At 39.6% G+C, this 21017-nt stretch overlaps 1 protein-coding gene across 11 annotated transcripts in view; it reads left to right on the top strand.

Annotated features, from left to right (window-relative positions):
- Positions 1-21017, top strand: part of LOC134224636 (uncharacterized) — a 155019-nt gene that overhangs the window by 36264 nt on the left and 97738 nt on the right. For 10 of the 11 annotated variants that reach the window (XM_062704077.1, XM_062704087.1, XM_062704080.1 and 7 more), the window contains 4 exons: positions 8307-8488; positions 8572-8942; positions 20163-20568; positions 20719-20895. In XM_062704077.1, coding sequence (XP_062560061.1) covers positions 8413-8488; positions 8572-8942; positions 20163-20568; positions 20719-20895 — 1030 coding nt within the window. In that variant the 5' untranslated portion in view covers positions 8307-8412. Of the gene's footprint in view, positions 1-8306; positions 8489-8571; positions 8943-20162; positions 20569-20718; positions 20896-21017 lie in introns of those variants that run through there. The other variant, XM_062704082.1, reaches the window with a different exon arrangement.

Here is a 21017-nt window from a genome sequence, read left to right as displayed (position 1 = left end):
TGCAGAAAAAAATATTCAAGAAACGAGCGTAGAAAAAACTCCACGCCGCCGCCGCCGCCGGCCAAAATGGCTTTCGGCGTGACGCCGAAAACACCGCCGCCGCCGACCAAATTCTGTCAAACGCCGCCGCCGCCAATTTTTGGACCGGCGCACACCTCTAAACGCATCATCTGTTCGTTGATTTCAAGGCAGCATACGACAGTATAGACCGCGTAGAGCTATGGAAAATTATGGACGAGAACAGCTTCCCTGGGAAGCTTACCAGACTGATCAAAGCAACTGTGGATGGTGCGCAAAACTGTGTGAAGATTTCGAGCGAACACTCCAGTTCGTTCGAATCGCGCCGGGGACTAAGACAAGGTGATGGTACGATTTTCAACAGATCCAGTCAATTTATTTGTTTCGCGGATGACTTGGACATTATCGGCCGAACATTTGCAAAGGTGGCAGAACTGTACACCCGCCTGAAACGTGAAGCAACAAAAGTTGGACTGGTGGTGAATGCCTCAAAGACAAAGTACATGCTTGTGGGCGGAACAGAGCGCGACAGGGCCCGCCTGGGAAGCAGTGTTACAATAGACGGGGATACCTTCGAGGTGGTCGAGGAATTCGTCTACCTCGGATCCTTGCTAACGGCTGATAACAATGTTAGTCGTGAAATACGAAGACGTATCATCTGTGGAAGTCGGGCCTACTACGGGCTCCAGAAGAAACTGCGGTCAAAAAAGATTCGCCACCGCACCAAATGTGTCATGTACAAGACGCTAATAAGACCGGTTGTACTCTACGGACATGAAACATGGACTATGCTCGAGGAGGACTTGCAAGCACTCGGAGTATTCGAGAGACGGGTGCTTAGGACCATCTTTGGCGGTGTGCAAGAAGACGGTGTGAACCATGAGCTCGCCCAGCTCTACGGCGAACCCAGTATCCAGAAGGTAGCTGAAGCCGGAAGGGTACGATGGGCAGGGCATGTTGCAAGAATGTCGGACAGCAACCCTGCAAAGATGGTGTTCGCTTCCGATCCGGCAGGTACGAGACGACGTGGAGCGCAGCGAGCGAGATGGGCAGACTCGTTAACCAAGACGGACCTCTGCCTCTCGAACCTAACCCAAAAATTACAAGAAATTCCGCATGAACTCGTGGCAAGTGCAGATGTATATTTGGCTTGCAGTGGGCGAGTGATTGCATAATCATTTCCTCCCCCTTCCCTACATTGACTTGCATGGCAGGCGCCAGTATGACCTAACAAATGAGATCACATTGAAGATGTGTGCTAGTCCCAAGCAAACATCTGTTGGTTCCCTGTGCAAGAACAGCTGCTCTGGTCATAATGGAATAGCAACTACGAGCAGTCAATCAAGTTCAAGCTCAAGCTCAGAAAGGCAGAGACTAAATAAAACAAAAACTTTGACGTCAGAAGAACAAATAAAACTTTAAAAGGCCTGCATATAGATAGCATCACGATATCCCGAAACACCTCGAGCTTCCCTGAAGGGTTGTTTAGCTCGGGCCACGGGGGTATTCAATAGTCGCTCTCTAAAGGCGTCATTTTCCGAGCAAACCAAACTACGTGATCGATGTCATCGTAACCGGCTCCACACCTACATAAGTTGCTATTGACCAGGTTTATTCTGTAGAGATGTGCGTTTAGTGAATAGTGATTGGACATAAGCCTCGATATCACATCGTGCGAATGATGCCTCGACTTAAGTCGTCACCTCTGAACCTCGCTCGCGTAGAAACATTTGGAACTATTGAAAATAGCCACCGTCTAAGTTCGTTGTGTGGTCCAATTCCTGGCCCAAACAGTCAGATTATCTAGGGTACTTTGGAATGGTCCTTACAAAACATCTGCAAGGACCTCTTAGAGATATCATAGCGTCATCTGCAAGTTGTCTGAGCGTGCATTTTCCTTCCCAACAATTGTCTATATCTTTCACATAGAAATTATAAACCAAGGGACTTAAACATGAACCTTGGGGAAGGCCTATGTAACTATTTCTGGAAGTTGTCAGAGTGCCGAGTTTTTCTGACAACAAATTGCACAAGAAATTACTTAAAATAATGGGTAATTCTTTACTATACAGATTGTGTGACAGTACTTCTATGGAAACTGAATCAAAAGCCCCCTTATATTCATGAAAACTGAAGCCAATTGCTTCTTGTACGCAAAGGCAGTTGTATATTTTATTTTATTTTTTAACTCTTTATTAAAGTGTTCAGTTGTATATTTGAAGAGAGCAACGCTAGACAATCGTTCGTTCCTTTCCGCTTTCGAAATCCAAACTGAGTATTTGAAAGCAATGCATTACCTACAAAGAGCACTGACCCCACAATCATGGGTCACACACTAATATGAGTCATTTCCATTTAAACAACATGCACAATTCACGTTAAACAACGTTTTGCTGCTATCTCAAGCAGTATGAAAATCAATTCTAACGTATTCAAAACACAATATGGGTTAAAAACACAGAATTGTATAACAAGGAAGATAGTTGCCTGTGTTCAAATTATTAGTACTACCGTAACGTTCAACTGACAATATAGACTTTTTCGCCGACAACTTCATCTGTGAGAAAGAGCGGGGGGTCGGTACGAGACCACTAGCCGGTTTAACCTTCCTAGTGCATTAAAAAAAAGTTACACATTGTGCATTAGCGGGTCAAAAATGACCCCAAATTGAATTCGCTCCCAAAAGTTCATTTTCGAACCGATTCTAAATCTTTTGGAATCAAATTGAAGGTATGGATTCCACGGATGTCGTTACGGACAGATTTTTGCACTTTGGCTATTCTGGTTCCCAGGAATCGATGTTGAAGGAACATAGATTCTTAGGTAAATTTTTGGCGTGATTTCTTGCTTCTCGAAGGGTGGTTTTGGAAGTGCTCATTAATTTGCGTAGCAATAATATTATTAGAATCTATCCATTGTCCATTTCCATGGATCAACACAATTCCTGGTTATTTCACGGTCCGGTGTCCCTCCGGAAGATCCGGAACATCCGTAGAAGTGGTCAATTCATTGAACTCATCCTAGAAGAGCGCGGTTTTTTTCCAAAGCTTTTAATTATCGAACGCTGAGTAACAAATGATTGTGGTGACCCATTTTGATGGACCTGCGTGGCCACCGGAGGTCCTCCAGAGGATCCGGAACATTCGGTGAAGTGGTCAATTCATGGAACTCATCCTAGAAGAATGCAGTTTTCACAAAACTTTTGATTATCGTAATTTGAGTAACAAATGATTGTGGTTACTCATTTTGGTGGAACTGGGTGGCCACCGGAGTTTTCCGGAAGATCCGGAACATCCGTAGAAATGGTCAATTAATGAAACTTATCATATAATAGCGCGGTTTTTTCCAAAGCTTTTCATTATCGAACTACAAGTAACAAATGATTGTGGTGACCCATTTGGATGGACCTGTATGGCCGAAGGTCCTTCAGAAGATCCGGAACGTCCGTAAAAGTGGTCGATTAATGAAATACATCATAGAAGAGCGCGGTTTTTTCCAAAGCTTTTCCTCATAGTACTTTGAGTAGCAAATGATTGTGGTGACCTATTTTGGTGGATCTGGGTGGCCACCGGAAGTGCTCCAGAAGATCCAGAACGCCCGTAAAAATGGTCAATTCATGAAACTTATCATAAAAGAGCACGGTTTTTTCTAAAGCTTTTCATTATCGAACTTTTAAAAAAAATCTTTCTATTATCGAACTCTGAGCAAGATACGAAGGAATGTCGTGACCCGTTCTTATTTACCAAAGTGACTACCGGAGGTCTTACGGAAGATACGGAACATCGGTTAAAGTGGTTAATTTATGTAATACATACTAGAAGAGCCTATTTTTTTTAAATTTCCTTGTCGTACTCTGAACATGAAATTATTGCCGTGACCTTTTCTCACGGATGTGAGTAGCAACTAAAGGCCCTTCGGAATGTCCGTATCACACGTAAAAGAGATCAATTCATAAAACCCACCTTAGAAATGGCGTGTTTTCCATAGAAGAAGAAGAAGAAGCACACTATTCTTCTAAACCTTTTTATTTTCCTAATTTTAGAAACAAATGATCGTAATCAATTCGCATGGATTGCCCACTGTATGTCTTCAGGTACATTCAGATCATCCGTAAAATCGGTCAATTCATGAAACTTGTCATAGTTTTCCTTTTTTCGTATCCTGAGTAATGGATGATCGTTGTAACCCATTCTCAGGAACGTGTGTAGTCACGAATGAAACTCCGCAAGATCAAAAAATCTGTAATTATAGTCAATTCATAAAAATTAAGATGACACTATTTTTTTTGAAAGGACAATCACATTAACCCAGAAAATATTTTCAAGTATGGCATAATTTGCTTCCATGATCGATATTCACCATTCACCACGAATTGACCACTTTAACGGACGTTCCGAATCTTCCGAAAGACCTCGGTAGCCTCCCAGGTCCTTCAAAAAGGGTCATCATAATCATTTATTACCCAGCGTTCGGTGATTCAGCTATTCCATGGTGAGTTTTATGAATTGACCACTTCTACGGATTCTAGATCTTCTGGAGGAACTCCGGTGGCCACTCAGGTCCATCATACTGGGTCACCATAATCATTTGTTACTCAGTGTTCGATAATGAAAAGCTTTGGAAAAAACCGCACCCTTTTATAATAAGTTTTATGAATTGACCATTTTTACGGACGTTCCGGATCTACTGGAGGACCTCCGGTGGCCACCCAGGTTCACCAAATTAGATCACCACAATCATTTGTTACTCAAAGTACGATAATGAAAAGCTTTGGAAAAAAAACGCGCACTTCTAGGATGAATTCCATGAATCTATACCATTTCGTCGAAAGTCATTTCGTCGAAAGTCATTTCGTCGAAAGACATTTCATCGAATGACATTTAGTCGAATGACATTTGGTCGAAAGGACATTACGCCGAATGGACGTTTGATCGAAGGGACATTTAGTCGAAAATGATTTGATTTAATCCACTAGAGACGTAGGACATTTGATCGAATGACGTTTGGTCGAAAGGACACTACGTCGAATTGACATTTAGTCGAAATCAGTTTTCTGAAAGAATCTTCGTACATTTGGTTATATGACGTTTGGTCGAAAGTGGATTTTCGAATTGATAATCTTGGTACATTCAGACTAATGACGTTCCACCGAATGGATATTTGAAAAAAAGAACATAAGCCAATAAAAATAAATGATTTATTGCGGTATTCCTAAAAGTCATATAATTATTGTTCCAATATTGTCCAAAGAATGATGGGCTGATAAAAAGAATAAATAATACGAAAACGGTGAATATTGCGATATTATTCTTGACTGGATATTGACTTCCGCGAACCCCTCTAACCGACTACATTGAATCTATACCACCTGGTCAAAAGAAATGTAGTCGAATGATTTTCGTCATTACACATGACGCCGAATAGACATTACGCATAACTGTCCCATGTACATCGGAAATTCCAGCAAATATTGGACGAATATGCGTGTGATGGTAGATTAGGTCATATGATCATTAGGTCGAAATTAAGTTTTCGGCCAATAATTAACGAATTATGGTTCAAAGACCATTTTATACTGAACTAATTATTGTATACATATTGAGTGGAAGAAAGAGTATCAATGAAAAGAATAAAAAAACATTTCCATTCGACCAAATGTCAATCAACGAAATGTTCCAAAGCCGACTGCGATGAAGTATTAGCAAAATAACATTGATATAATTGGTTTTAGACCATGTGCCGAAAATAGAATAGAGGGTATACTGCCGCTAACCGCAAGTCGAGCCCATCTGTACATGGAGCCCCATATACAGATGTGCTCGACTTGCGGTTAGCGGCAGTATATATTTTGCTACTTCTGAAGGTTTTCAATTTTTCAATAATCCACCAGGTCTCCAGAAGTTTCTGTTAGCTCAGATGAAAAATCCTCATTGGCTTCCTTATTCGTTTCTTCAGCTGCTGATTGAAATTCCTCATGTCCACTGAATTCCTCCAACCAGTTTATTCATGTATCTTATAGATTATTTAACCAGAAATGTCCTTTCGACTAAATGTCCATTCGACCAAATATCCATTCGACTAAATGTCCATTCGACTAAATGTCCATTCGTTCAAATGCCCATTCGACTAAATGTTCCTTCGACCAAATGTCCTTTTGGCAAAATGTCGAACTAAACTTTATTCGACGAACTGTCCCAAAGCCGAATTCCATGAATTGACAATTTTTACGGACGTTCCGGATCTTCTGGAGCACCTCCGGTGGCCACCCTTCTTCTTCTTCTTTTTATTGGCATTACATCCCCACACTGGGACAGAGCCGCCTCGCAGCTAAGTGTTCATTCTGCACTTCCACAGTTATTAACTGCGAGGTTTGTAAGCCAGGTTACCATTTTTGCATTCGTATATTATGAGGCTAACACACGATGAAACTTTTATACCCAGGGAAACTCAGGCAATTTCCAATCCGAAAATTGCCTAGACCGGCACCGGGGATCTAACCCAGCCACCCTCCGCATGGTATTGCTTTGTGGCCGCGCATCTTACCGCATGGCTAAGGAGGGCCCCTAGGTCCACCAAAATAGGCCTCCACAATCATTTGTTACTCAAAGTACTATGAGGAAAAGCTTCGGAAAAAACCGCACCCTTTTATGATGAGTTTCATGAATTGGCCATTTTTACGGACGTTCCGGATCTACTGGAGGACTTCCTTTGGCCACCCAGGTCCACCAAATTGGGTCACCACAATCATTTGTTACTCAAAGTACTATAAGGAAAAGCTTTGGAAAAAACCGCACCCTTTTATGATAAGTTTCATGAATTGGCCATTTTTACGAACGTTCCGGATCTTCTGGAGCACCTCCGGTGGCCACCCAGGTCCACCAAAATAGGTCCTCACAATCATTTGTTACTCAAAGTACTATGAGGAAAAGCTTTGGAAAAAACCGCACCCTTTTATGATAAGTTTCATAATTTGGCCATTTTTACGGACGTTCCGGATCTACTGGAGGACTTCCGGTGGCCACCCAGGTCCACCAAATTGGGTCACCACAATCATTTGTTACTCAAAGTACGATAATGAAAAGCTTTGAAAAAAAATCGCGCACTTCTAAGATGAGTTCCATGAATTGACCATTTTTACGGATGTTCCGGATCTTCTAAAGGAACTCCGGTGGCCACTCAGGTCTATCACAATGGGTCACCACAATCATTTGTTACTCAGCGTTCGATAATAAAAACTTTGAAAAAAAAAACGTGCTCTTCTAGGATGAGTTCAATGAATTGACCACTTCTACGGATGTTCCGGATCTTCCGGAGGGACACCGGACCGTGAAATAACAAGGAATTGTGTTGATCCATGGAAATGGACAATGGCTAGATTTTAATAATATTATTGCTACGCAAATTAATGAGCATTTCCAAAATCACCCTTCGAGAAGCAAGAAATCACGCCAAAAATTTACCTAAGAATCTATGTTCCTTCAACATCGATTCCTGGGAACCAGAATGGCCAAAGTGCAAAAATCTGTCGGTAGCGACATCCGTGGAATCTATAACATCAATTTGATTCCAAAAGATTTAGAATCGGTTCGAAAATGAACTTTTGGGAGCGAATCCAATTTGGGTCATTTTTGACCCGCTAATGCACAATGTGTCACTTTTTTTGTTGTGGCGTTCCTAGAGGTCGCTGATAGCTGGTTATCACCCCAAAATTTTCATTTCCAAAAGTTAGGAAAAGTCAGAAAATTTCAACGCCCTATCTCATTTGATTTCAAAGCTACAACGTTTTTAAATCATCTCTTGGCCAAAATAGACCCCAATGCACTAGGAAGGTTAAGGACCATCTCCCACTACAGTACAGGTTTGTCATTCTCTTACTGCTAGTAACAATTGCTTCTATGATACGTGCCCTTCGTAGCCTGGATCAAAGTGTGTTTGTTCTAATAGTTGAATTATCAGAAAAAAGCGATGCTGTATCAAACAAAATTCTAGTGGAATAAATAGATAAATAAATTAGAAATAAAATAAAAAATACAATTAAATGAAGAAAAAATAGGAAACAAAATGACAAATGGGATAACAGATAAAAAGTCTTATGCATATTCCACACCAAGCCAATGCAATGGGGCTGAAAGCCGGCAAGTTTGGCACCAAATGCAACCGCAACAAATTTGTGCGCAACCTTCGAATAAATAAATCCATGACACCTTCCATCAGAAATTCTCACTTGGCAAAAGATTTCAAATTGTAACCCATCTCCCTTTCCCCCGATATTTTTTTTTTTCCATTAGATACAGATTTGGAGACAGGTCGATTGGGAAAAACGGAGCACTAGCATAGCGCAGGGCTACTCGGCTGCGGAGGCGGAGTTTGAAGCAGGCCCGGCAGCTCCGGAAGATGGAGGGCAGCAAACCACTGATCGAGAGCAAGCACTGCCTCTCGTTAAAATGTGTTCTATTTCTATTTTATGGAGGTGAGTACAGAGTTGCAGTCGAATGTTTCAATTTTAAAAATAATTCATAAATTGCATCACTCAACGTCTTCATCTGATTGCAGGTTTGGGATGCATCTATCCCTTCCTCCAGTCCAACATGGCCCACAAGGGCTTTGACTTCAACGAGATCTACTCGATATCGGCCATCATTCCGATAGCGGCCCTGTTCGGTCCGCTGGTGTTCGCCGTACTGGTGGACAAATGGGCCACGTCCAGCGCGTTTGCCTACGGCAAGCGGGTTCGCATCCTGACCGCGGTCAGTTTGATCGCATCGATCATACTCTATGTGGTGTTGATGTTCGGCGTCAGCCGGAATCCCCCTCCCGGCTTGTGCGAGCCTCAGGTGAGCTTCATGTGCAACAAGAAGGGAGCCTATCTGATGCAGGAGAAATGCTCGGCTGAAGGAGTGTGCCACGATTGGGACTATAATAAGGTGAGTGAAGTGTATCATCGGCACTAGGGCACCGAAATCCATACCTACATACATAATCAATATGGTTGAATTTTAAGGCTCAAATAACGGTCATCCAGTCATTGACGAGAAAAACAGCCACGTGCTCGTACCACCCCCTCCCCCAGTAATAAAACCACCCATTGAGGAGAAAAAGCAGTCTCCAGCTGGATGGGGGAAGTATTTTTGTTTCTAAACTACATCATCTAATAGCTAAGACACAGCTATATCAGGTAGATGCTTTATTTGGTTGTGTTTCGCTTTAGTTTTCAGAAAAACTGCCTTTTGCAACATTTTTTTCCCCAAGAGGGAAAATCGACGATTTACTCTCACACTCTCTCATATACAAGAGAGCGTGAGAGTACATCATCGATTTCCCCTCTTGGGAAAAAATGTTGCAAAAAGCAGTTTTTTTTAAACTAAAACGAAATACAACCAAATGAAGCATCTACCTGATATAGCTATGTCTTAGCTATTGGATGATGTAGTTTAGAAACAAAAATACTTCCCACATCCAGCTGGAGACTGCTTTTTCTGCGGGTGGTTTTATTAGTGGGGGATGGTACGATCACGTGGCTGTTTTTCTCGTCAATGACTGGATGACGGTTATTTGAGCCTTAAATGCAATTGATTGCACCTTATCATATACAAATTGTGGAGTGCTTTTTGACCATTGAAATAAAAAGTAGACGTCAGTCTTAGGAGTATGACCGTATCTGTCACATTACTGCTTGATGAGGTAGGACATCCGACTAACGTACTTAGGGGCTGTCTATAAACCACGTAGACTCTTGAGAGGAGGGAGGGGTTTTGAAAAAGTCTACGTTAGTCTACGAAGGAGGACGGGGTATACTAAAAGTCTACGTAGACTTTATTCTTCTTTTTTTTTTGAAACAATTCATACAGCAGCTTTGTGTTTTTTGTTTTTTTTTTTAGCTTTTTCTGTTTTTTGAGTTGTTGAGCAGGAAAATTCTCCAAAGTGTTCTATAAAAACTTTCGAAAAATTTCAAAATTTCTACTTGGATGAATTTGTATTTTGTTAATGTATTGTATAATGTATAATGTATTATGTTATGTATTTTGTGAATGAACCCTTAAATTAGTTTATAAGCATATAGATGACAAAACCCTAAATTATGTTTCTTTCAAGATCATCCTGAAGGATAAGTGGAAAATGTTGGAGAGAGGAATTATCTCTATAGCATATCTGAGCTGATGTATCTCCCCCGAATCCACAGATGAGGGATTCCTGGAAATACCTGAATAAGGAATTCCTCTTCAAGTCTGAGAGAAGGATTTCCTAAAATTCGTGAGAGAGGAATTGCCCTGAACTTTTGTGAGGGCAATTCCCAAAATGTTTGAGATTTTTGTAGAAAGAATTCTTGAAGGTGGAATTTCCAGAATCTCATAAGGAGGTACCATCAGAAGATAATACCACAATTCTTGTATAACGACTGTCCTGAATTTGTGACGAAGAATTTGTAGAGAATATCTGGAGATTTACTGAGAATTCGAGAAAAGAAAACCGGTGTTGAGGGGGAGAGGGTATGCTGAAGTTCTTTAGATTATTTAGCCATGATTCCTGCAAAGGTAAGTCCTCAGAACTCCTTGGAAAGAATATCCCAGAATTTCTAGAGATGGAAGAACCCAGAATGCTTGGATAATCAGTTTCCCAGAATTCATGGAGCAGGGAATTCCCAAGGATTCACAGGGAAGAGTTTTCTCACGGAATTTAAAAAATGATGAACCACTTTTTATTAGCTTTTCCTGTACCTAGACCATGATTTAAAAAATGCAAAATCTTATTTTTACTTCAAAGCATAGATAAACATGAGTTTGATTTTATTAATCGTTTGGGTTGTCATGAGTATAATCCGCAACCTCCAGCACATGCCATGCTTGTACTTTTATCAATTTGCAAGGGGAATAATAGCAGAGAAATGCAAATGTCTGTATTTGCGCACTATAATCGTGTGCATTTTCCTAAAACGCTTTAACGAGTTCTGGATTGGAAGGCATTACTCGTTAGTTGCTTTAATTTCGTGTCAGAAAAGGCTATGTATTTACTTCATATTGATATCAGCGGCGCAGCCGAAATTTTTCAAATTTATTTGGGTTTGAACGGAGTTTTTCTTTGGGGGATTAACCCCAAAAACGTAACTACGTCAATAATATTTTATAATAAAAATATTTCAACGGCTCGCCTAAAATTTACCGGCGGCGCGGTATAAAAAATCCAGCGGCGCACCGGTCAAAAATGGTGGCGGCGGCGGCGCTTGAAAATCGTCGGCGGCCGCGGCGCGGCGCGGCGGCGCACAGCTCTATCAAATTCAGATTTCAGATTCTACTAAAATATCTTTTGATTTTCAGTAGGATCTTGTTTAGAAACTAAAAGTGATTATTTAGAATTTCCATGGGAAATTGTGTCGCACTTCAACGGAAAATTCTTTAGAATTTACAAAGGAAGCATTTTGGAATATCCAAGAAGAAGTCTTTGGAATCATCGCAGCAAGCCATGCGCGCGGATGGTTGCTTTTGAATTTGCTATCCCGTTTTTGTTCGTTCCCGCAACAAATATATTTGGCTGATGTCTATATTCTGCATATGTACTAGAAAAAAAATGTTTATGTGATCTGAAAAAATAAAATTAACGCGTTTAGTGATCTTTAATAAAGGGTATTTCTTAATTGAGTGCGCGAAATGGTTTAAAAAGTTCGTATACGGGAATGTCTTTATTACAGACAGCTTTCTTCCATAATACCACTGCCGGACAGTGGGGGTTAGATTGAAGATACACACACACACACATACACATCCAAGAAGAAGTCTTTGGAATTGTAAGGGGAATTCTCCGACATTTCTACGAGAAACCCTTCAGAATTTCCACCGAAGATTTTCTGCGAAGTCCCCAGGATTTTTTTCTTAATTTCGGAAATTCTTGGAATTTTCGCGAGGAATTCTTTGGGCATACATATAAGCGAAATTCTTCAAAATTTCACGGTATTTCTTCGGCAGTTTTAATGCAAATTTTTTGGAGTTATCGATGGAAAAAAAAATTGTTGAAAACTTTCACGAGAATTTTGTTAAGAAAATTATTTTGAGCTTTTTAGTGGAATGTCTTCACTTGTTATAAGACGAGTTTGTACAATCCCATTGAATTCCACCACTTAATTGTATCTTGACATATACGTATTTCGACCTCAACAGTAAGGCCGTCTTCAGTGTCTCGTACTTGAAGTTGAAGTTGAGTGGAAATGTCCATTGGCGTAAATAAGGGGGGGCTAGGGGGGCTTAGCCCTCCCTAGAAAAAAATTAGCCCCCCCTAGGATTTGATAAGTTAGTTAGCAGTGATATCAGTTTTCAACATATAGCATAATGAATCACCGAAAAAGTTTGAAGACTAAAGAGTTATCTCTCATAATCACTCTATCATACTTAATGAAATGAGTGGAAGAAAAATTAGCTTGTTTCTGAATTCTGAGAAAGATTCCCATCAGCATCCGAGAAGAATTCTCATCAGAATCCGAGAAGAATTATCACTTCAATTTCTGAAGAATTCTTTTCGGATTCATCGAAGTATTCCAATCGTAATCCAGAAGAATACCTACTGGATTCTTTCCAGTATTGTTAAGCAAAAACCTTGGGAATCTGTGAAAAATACCCTTTAAAATCCATGGAGGATTTGCTTTAGAATCTCTCGTTTATTTGCTTCGGAATATCTCCAGATTCGTTTTAAGATTGGTTTAGGAATTCCTTGACAAATCAAAATCCTTCGGCGATTTGCTTCGAAATCCTTTGAAGATTTCGGAGTCTCTCGACGTTTTGCAAATGATCTGCGTTGGGATCTCTAGACGATAAGGAATCCGGCTGACGATTAGCTTCGGAATCCCGCGAAGAATTGCTTCAGAATCATTCGACGTTTCGTTTCGGAATACATCGAGGGTTTGCTTCAGAATTTCTCATAGATTTTGTTCAGAGTCCCTTAACGATTTTTTTTGGAACCATTCGACGATTTGCTTCGAAATCCTTTGATGATTTGCATCGGAATCCCGCAACGATTTGCTTCGACATCCTTGGAGGATTCCCTTCGGGATCGCTGGAGGATTCTTTTCGAAATAACTGAAGGATTAATTCGGAGTCGCTCGACGATTTGCTTCGAAATCCTTCGACGGATTGCTTCGGAATTCTTCGACGATATGCGTCTTCATCCCTGGAACATTGCTCATGAAATACCTGGAACCATCATATTGGAGTTCCTGGAGGGTTTTCGACGAAATCCCTGGAATATTTCCCTTCAAATTCCTGAAATATTCCCGTCGAAATTCCTGGAGGGTGAAGGATCCCTGGTATATTCTCTTAGGAATCCTTGATTTTTTCCGTTGGAATTCCTGAAACATTCCCTCCGAAATCTCTGGTGGATTCCCTTCATGATCCCTGGAGGCTCCCATCGATATTCTTGAAGGATTTATGTCGAAATATCTACAGATTCCCGTCAGAGTCCCTGGAACATCCCAATCAGGATCACTAAAGGATTCTCATCAGAATTCTTGGAAGATTCTCGGCGGAATCCATGGAAAGTTGGACTATTTTTTTTCATTTGAGATGGATAGAATATTTATGAAGTATGCAAATATATCCACTGACTGACGCTAGTCGAGCGCAATTAAACATAGACTGTGAGTTGTTGCTCACACGTGCACGCGTGCACGTGCTTGAGAAAAGAGAATAATATAAATGAGTGTGAGGGATCCGCAATTGCCTTAGGTGGTTGGACTGCATTTGTCACATTACCGCTGATAACTTGATGAGATGTTAAAATGTTCGAGAATTTTCAAAAAGAGGGTAAATTTCGAGAAATAATATAAAGGGGCTATAGCCCCCCATAGGTATCGCAGGTAGTTACGCCAATGGAAATGTCCATAGGATTTTTTTTAAATTTCCCCAGGAAATCGCTTCTACTTTGCAAGACAAATTTCATGTTTCGGTTGCTAATCGATTGATTTTCGGCGAGAAATAAAACAAATGTTTGCCAGATTGTCCGGACGTTTCGGTCGATTCACTGGCCTTCGACCATCTTCTGTGGACTAATCTTCCTGCCGCTTCCTTACTCTAAGACGGCCATTACTACCATTACATAGAGTAAGGAAGCGGCAGGAAGATTAGTCCACAGAAGATGGTCGAAGGCCAGTGAATCGACCGTAACGTCCGGACAATCTGGCAAACATTTGTTTTATTTCTCGCCGAAAATCAATCGATTAGCAACCGAAACTTAAAATCGCGGCGATCGATCCATTGTCATCATCAAGACAAATTTCAAAATATCGTAGGAAACCATGCTAAAATCAATGGGAAATAATTTCAAATTTTCTTGGAAAATTACTCGACATTTTAAAGGGAAAACTTTTGGAATATAGAGTTTAAAAAATCTTGGCATTTCAACGGATGATTATTCAGCGGGATATTGTATGGAATATTCAAGAAATACATAGGAATTATCACGGAGAGTTCTTTGGAGTATTACCTGGAAACTTGAAAGGATACACCCAAAAAACAGATCTTACAATTATTGTATAAAAACGTGGCATATACAAATCTGTAAGGTTTTTATACAGAAATTGTATTAAAATAATACAAATCTGTATAATTTCAATACAACGATTGTATTAAAATCTTCCAAAAATTGTATATGCCCAATTATTATACAGTTTCTGTAAGGTTCTTATGCAGAACTGTATTAAAATCTGCCATCCGCTGGTTGGGTGATATATCAATTGGGAAATTCTACGGAATTTACACGAAAAACTTATTGGAATGTAGACTTGACCTTTCTCGGAATTTCAATTCGATATTTTAAGAAATTTTGAAAACTCATGGGTTTTCTACAAATTTGAACCGGCATGAAGAATTATAACTCAGATGCGTGACAGCGCACACCTCAAGGAAGAATCAAATTCAACAGAAATTAAATTAATTGGCTTCGAGATTTGGTTGAATAGAGGATTGAATTTGATTTCGTTTTGAATTTTTAATTGATATTGTGTTGGATTTTTTTCAGTTTGATTTTGCTATGTTTGAAATTAGAATTTTACTGTAATGTTAACAATGGATTTGATAAAGTCTACGTAGACTTCAAGGAGGTGGGGGATGGGTTTCGGAAAAGTCTACGAAAGTTTACTAGTGGGAAAGGGGGGGGGGTTTGAAAATGTGAAATTGCGGTCTACGTGGTTTGTGGACAGCCCTTGAGAGATGTGGGTTCGATTCCCATTTTTGGTAGGAAGAATTTTATTTTTCTCATTTTCATAACTATTCTTCTCCTTAACACATGTTTCTAGTCTTAGACTTTTAGACTTTAGAAAAATTTTAGATGAAAATTGATAAACCTAAAACTGGTGCAGTGAACTTTATGACCTTTTATTAGTGTAATGTTTTCTTTGGATTTATTTTTTTTTTTTTTTTTTTTTTTTTTTTTTTAACTAATTTTATTTGCTAATTATCTAATACATGCATTTATCTCTTAGACTAGGTGTTCCGTGTTTTCTTAACACTATCATCCTTATTTGCTATGTTACGCTTTTAGATATTATTAATACATTTCAATTGCCTCTGGCAGTTACGATATTTCCTCTGGTTGAATTAAACCATGTAGGAATTACAATGTTTTCTACTTAAACTAAACTTAACCTAACCTAATTTATACTAAAGGGAAAAGGAGCTAATAGTTGCAATAGAAGATTGCAACGATTTTTGTCTAAAATTGGAAATTATTTTATTGGACATTTGTTGCAATGTCTCAATATTAGAAATTCTATTCTAAGTTCATTGGTACTATACCACGGAGGTAACTTCAGAATCATTTTCAAAATTTTATTTTGAATCCTCTGAAGTGCCTTCTTTCTGGTATTGCAGCAACTAGTCCATATTGGCACAGCATACAACATGGCTGGTCTAAAAATTTGTTTGTAAATCAAAAGTTTGTTCTTAAGACAAAGTTTTGATTTTCTGTTTATAAGTGGATATAGGCACTTAATATATTTGTTACATTTGGCTTGAATGCCTTCAATGTGACTTTTAAATCTAGCAGAAGTCCTAAATATTTAGCTTCGCTAGACCAATTAATTGGAACCCCATTCATAGTGACAATATGTCTGCTAGAAGGTTTCAAATAAGAAGCTCTCGGCTTATGTGGGAAAATTATAAGCTGAGTTTTGGAAGCATTCGGGGAAATTTTCCATTTTTGCAAGTAAGTGGAGAAAATATCCAAACTTTTTTGCAATCTACTACAAATGACACGAAGGCTTCGCCCTTTGGCTGAGAGACCTGTGTCATCTGCAAACAAAGATTTTTGACACCCTGGTGGTAAATCAGGTAAGTCAGAAGTAAAAATGTTATACAATATGGGCCCCAGTATGCTGCCTTGGGGAACACAAGCTCTAACAGGTAATCTATCAGATTTAGAATTCTGATAGTTTACCTGCAGTGAGCGATCTGATAAATAATTTTGGATCAGTTTAATAATGTACAGAGGAAAATTAAAATTCATCAATTTTACAATCAAACCTTCATGCCAAACACTATCAAATGCTTTCTCTATATCAAGAAGAGCAACTCCAGTCGAATATCCTTCAGATTTGTTGAGCCGAATTAAGTTCGTAACTCTTAATAACTGATGAGTGGTTGAATGCCCATGGCGAAAACCAAATTGCTCATCAGCAAAAATAGAATTGTCATTAATATGAACCATCATTCTATTTAAAATAATCTTTTCAAACAGTTTGCTTATTGAAGAAAGCAAACTGATTGGGCGATAACTAGAAGCCTCAGCTGGATTTTTGTACGGCTTCAAAATTGGAACAACTTTGGCGTTTTCCATTTATCTGGGAAGTATGCCAATTGAAAACATTTGTTAAATAAATTAACCAAAAAGGATAAAGAGCTCTCAGGAAGTTTTTTGATAAGTATGTAGAAAATACCATCATCACCCGGGGCTTTCATATTTTTAAATTTTTTAGTAATAGATCTCACTTCATCCAAATTAGTTCCCAACGAAGGGTCAAAACATTATCTTGGTTGAGAATGTCTTCGAAGCTTCGTGTAACCTGATCCTCAATTGGACTAGTGAGACCTAGACTAAAATTATGGGCACTCTCGAACTGCTGAGCAAGTTTTTGAGCCTTTTCGCCATTTGTTAATAAAATTTTATTTCCCTCTTTAAGCGCTGGAATTGGCTTTTGAGGTTTTTTAAGAATTTTCGTTAATTTCCAAAAGGGTTTCGAACTGGGTTCCAACTTCGAGACATTATTCTCAAAGTTGGTATTTCTCAGAATAGCGAAACGTTTTTTAATTTCATTTTGCAAATCTCGCCAAATAACTTCCAATGTTGGATCGCGAGTTCTTTGGTATTGCCTTCGCCTCACATTTTTAAGTAGCTGAAGATCGTCGTCAATAATAATGGAGTTGAATTTAATTTCACATTTAGGAATTGCAATGCCTCTGGCTTCGACAATTAAATTTGTCAAAGATACGAGAGCATTATCAATATCACTTTTGGTATCGAGAGGAATATCAACATCAAAATTCCTATCGATATACGTTTTATATAAATCCCAATCAGCTCTATGATAATTAAAAGTAGAGCTGATTGGATTATAAATGGCTTCTTGTGAGATTTCAAATGTCACAGGAAGGTGATCAGAGTCAAAGTCAGCATGAGTTACCAATTGGCCACACAGCTGACTTGAATCCGTTAAAACTAAATCAATTGTAGAAGGATTTCGACTGGAAGAAAAACAAGTTGGTCCATTGGGATATTGAATAGTATAATATCCCGCAGAACAATCTTCAAATAAAATTTTACCATTGGAATTGCTTTGAGCATTATTCCATGAACGGTGTTTGGCATTGAAGTCACCAATTACGAAGAATTTAGATTTGTTGCGAGTCAGAATTTGAAGATCAGCTTTCAACAAATTCTTTTGCTGCCCATTGCATTGAAAAGGCAAGTAAGCTGCAATGAAGGAAAATTTTCCAAAATTTGTTTCAACAGAAACTCCCAAGGTTTCAAAAACTTTGGTTTTGAATGAAGAAAATAATTTATGTTTGATACGTCTATTGATGACAATGGCGACCCCACCACAGGCGCTGTCAAGACGATCATTTCTGTAGATAAAATAATTTGGATCTCTTTTAATGGAGAGTCCTGGTTTTAAATAGGTTTCTGTTATAATGGCAATATGCACATTATGAACTGTTAGGAAGTTGAATAATTCATCTTCCTTACCCTTTAGAGAGCGGGCATTCCAATTTAGAACTTTCACACAATTATTTGGATCCATTGAAACGGAGTCCGATAACAATTTTTTGTGTGTACTTTATACCAACCTGAACAGCTTCTGGAATGGTATTTGCTTTGAACATTGCATCAATCATGTGATGCAATTGTTCAGTTAAAAAATCAAAATCGGAAGCAGTCATGCTACCTGAATCGGCAACATCACCATTATTTCCCGTTGGGACATGGGTATAAACTTCATTTTGAGAAGAGAAATTTTGTCTACCAGCAGCGATGTTTGCATACGTAGGTACATTCGAAAAATTGGAATTTACTGAAGTGTTTGCTACCCGTTGACGAGCGGCAAAATTTGTTTGTGAATTGTGGTGGGTATGAATTGCTCGACCGGTAACTGGTTTCGAAATTTGAGCGTTTGAAAAATTTCTACCCGTCGAATCTGGGATCCGATTGGAATTTCCCGTCATCAATTTTGCACGGGAATTCAAAACTTTTTTGCGTGAAGGGCATTCCCAGAAATTGGATTTATGATTACCCCCACAATTTGCACACTTAAATTTATTGGAATCTTCTCTCACAGGACAAGCGTCCTTGGCGTGAGAGGTTCCACCACAAATCATGCATTTAGCATCCATGTGGCAATGTTTGGTTCCGTGACCCCACTTTTAGCACTTACGGCACTGAATGGGATTTTGGAAATTTCCCCAGGCCTGCGGAAATGTTCCCATGTAACACGGACATGGGACATAATACAGGCCTTTTCAAACTTTTCATATTATTTAGTTCACTTTTGTTAAAATGAACTAAATAAAATTCTTGAGAAATGCCCTTTGGGAAGTACCAGAGTGATTTCTTTTTCATCTTAATTACTTGGACTGGTGAAAATCCAAGTAATTCAGAAATTTCAATTTAATCTCATCCAGTGATTTGTCATCACTGGGCAGACCTTTCAAGACGACTTTGAACAATCGCTCAGTTTTGTCGTCGTATGTGAAGAATTTATGGCGCTTCTCAGTTAAATACTGGAGAAGACGTTTGCGATCGTCAAAGGATCCCGGCAAAACGCGGCAGTCACCCTTCCTAGCAATCTGAAATGAAACCTTGATCCCCTGAAGGTTACTCAAGATTTCATTCCGAAAGCCAGAAAACTCGGCAACAGATACCACAATTGGCGGAATCCGTTGTTTCTTCGCATGAATCGAATCACCTGGGCTAGAGGTAGATTCGATTTTCTCAAATTCGTCATTAATCAAATCGAACTGATTGCTCAGTTCGATTGGAGAAGAAATAATGTAAACGTTACAGTTAGGAGGAATATCTGAAGTCTCCAGCTTCCTTCTATTTTTCCGCGCTTCGGCTGGATGGTCTTGAAACCTTGTTTTTTTAAGGGAGTGGAGAATTCAGAGATTCCCCCTTCCTCTTGTTTTTGTTACTCATTACTGAGCGTGGAGACGTGACCTTCTTAGAGGTTTTTTCCCAGAACGGTGTCCCTGCAGGATTACCACCGCTTGTCGGAATTTTACTTCCGCAAACGGGTCCAACGTAAAACGAAGGCACGGGTCCTTGCAAAGATCGTAACAGGATCAGTGGGTAGAAATAGCGCTAAGAAGCACCGTTGAAATTAAAATAGCTTCGGGTAGTATTAAAAACTTCCTTCCGCAAAGAGAAAGAACCGCACAGCACGAAAGCACGATGCGGTCTGATTCTTTGGATTTATGAATAGAAACAGTAGGGAATGTTTGGGGTAGAATGTGGAACACAAATAGAGCATAGATTAGGAAAAAAGTTGAGTATGAGATGGAACTAAGTTCTGCTTTCAGGGTAGATGCTGCACCAAGAATTTAGTAGCACAGATTTTATAATATATAGACCAATAATATGCATGGCTTACCCACAATTTCCCGTTCTCATTCCAGGCAGGCATACTAAATCTCGAGAACTGTGCCTACAAGTGCCAACAGGATGTCCAGTTCGAAAGCACTTGCTACGACCGTTTGGAGCTAGAGAGTCGTACGGCTGCAATTCAAGATCAAGAATCGGACAACGACGACATTGGCGACGTCGTGGAAGAATCGGAAACTATTCGCACGGATGAAGGAAGCGGCGATACTGGTAAACCACACAGCAATGATCTTGATGGCGATGGTATTCCGAACGATCAGGACCCGGATGACGATAACGATGGCATCCCGGACACACAGGATAACGACGATGACAATGACGGAATACCGGATGCGGAAGACATGGACGACGATAACGATGGTATTCCGGACAGCAAGGATCCAGACTCGAAGATAACGGCAAACGATTTGGATGGAGACGGTAAGTCGAATAGTAGCGGTAGGATTATTGTGAATATGTGTAAAAAAATGTGCTTTATGGGCTTTAAAATCGGCTATTAATAGTGCATGATTGGGGTGGCGAATGACACGTTGTAGAACTAGGCAGCAATTGGTTGAGCTTATTTTCCAGGAATTCCTAATGATCAAGACGACGACGATGATAATGATGGCATTCCGGACAGTGAAGATAGTGATGATGATAATGATGGAATCATCGACGCCGAAGATGATGACGATGACAACGATGGTATTCCGGATAGTGAAGACACCGATGGAAAACGTCGCAGCAATGATTTTGATGGCGACGGTACGTAATCTTGACGCTGTCTTGAGTTTGGTTTTGTTTCTACGTTTCCTCGTCATCCTCAGTTATTGTGCTAAGAAAATGGTCGATTATCTACTAATGATCGTTGTTAAGTTTCTGTGGAC

This window comes from Armigeres subalbatus, chromosome 3 (assembly GCF_024139115.2).
Source record: "Armigeres subalbatus isolate Guangzhou_Male chromosome 3, GZ_Asu_2, whole genome shotgun sequence".
Lineage (NCBI taxonomy): Eukaryota > Metazoa > Arthropoda > Insecta > Diptera > Culicidae > Armigeres > Armigeres subalbatus.
Note: the sequence above shows the minus strand (reverse complement) of the source record. Positions and strands in the feature narration are given on the sequence as shown.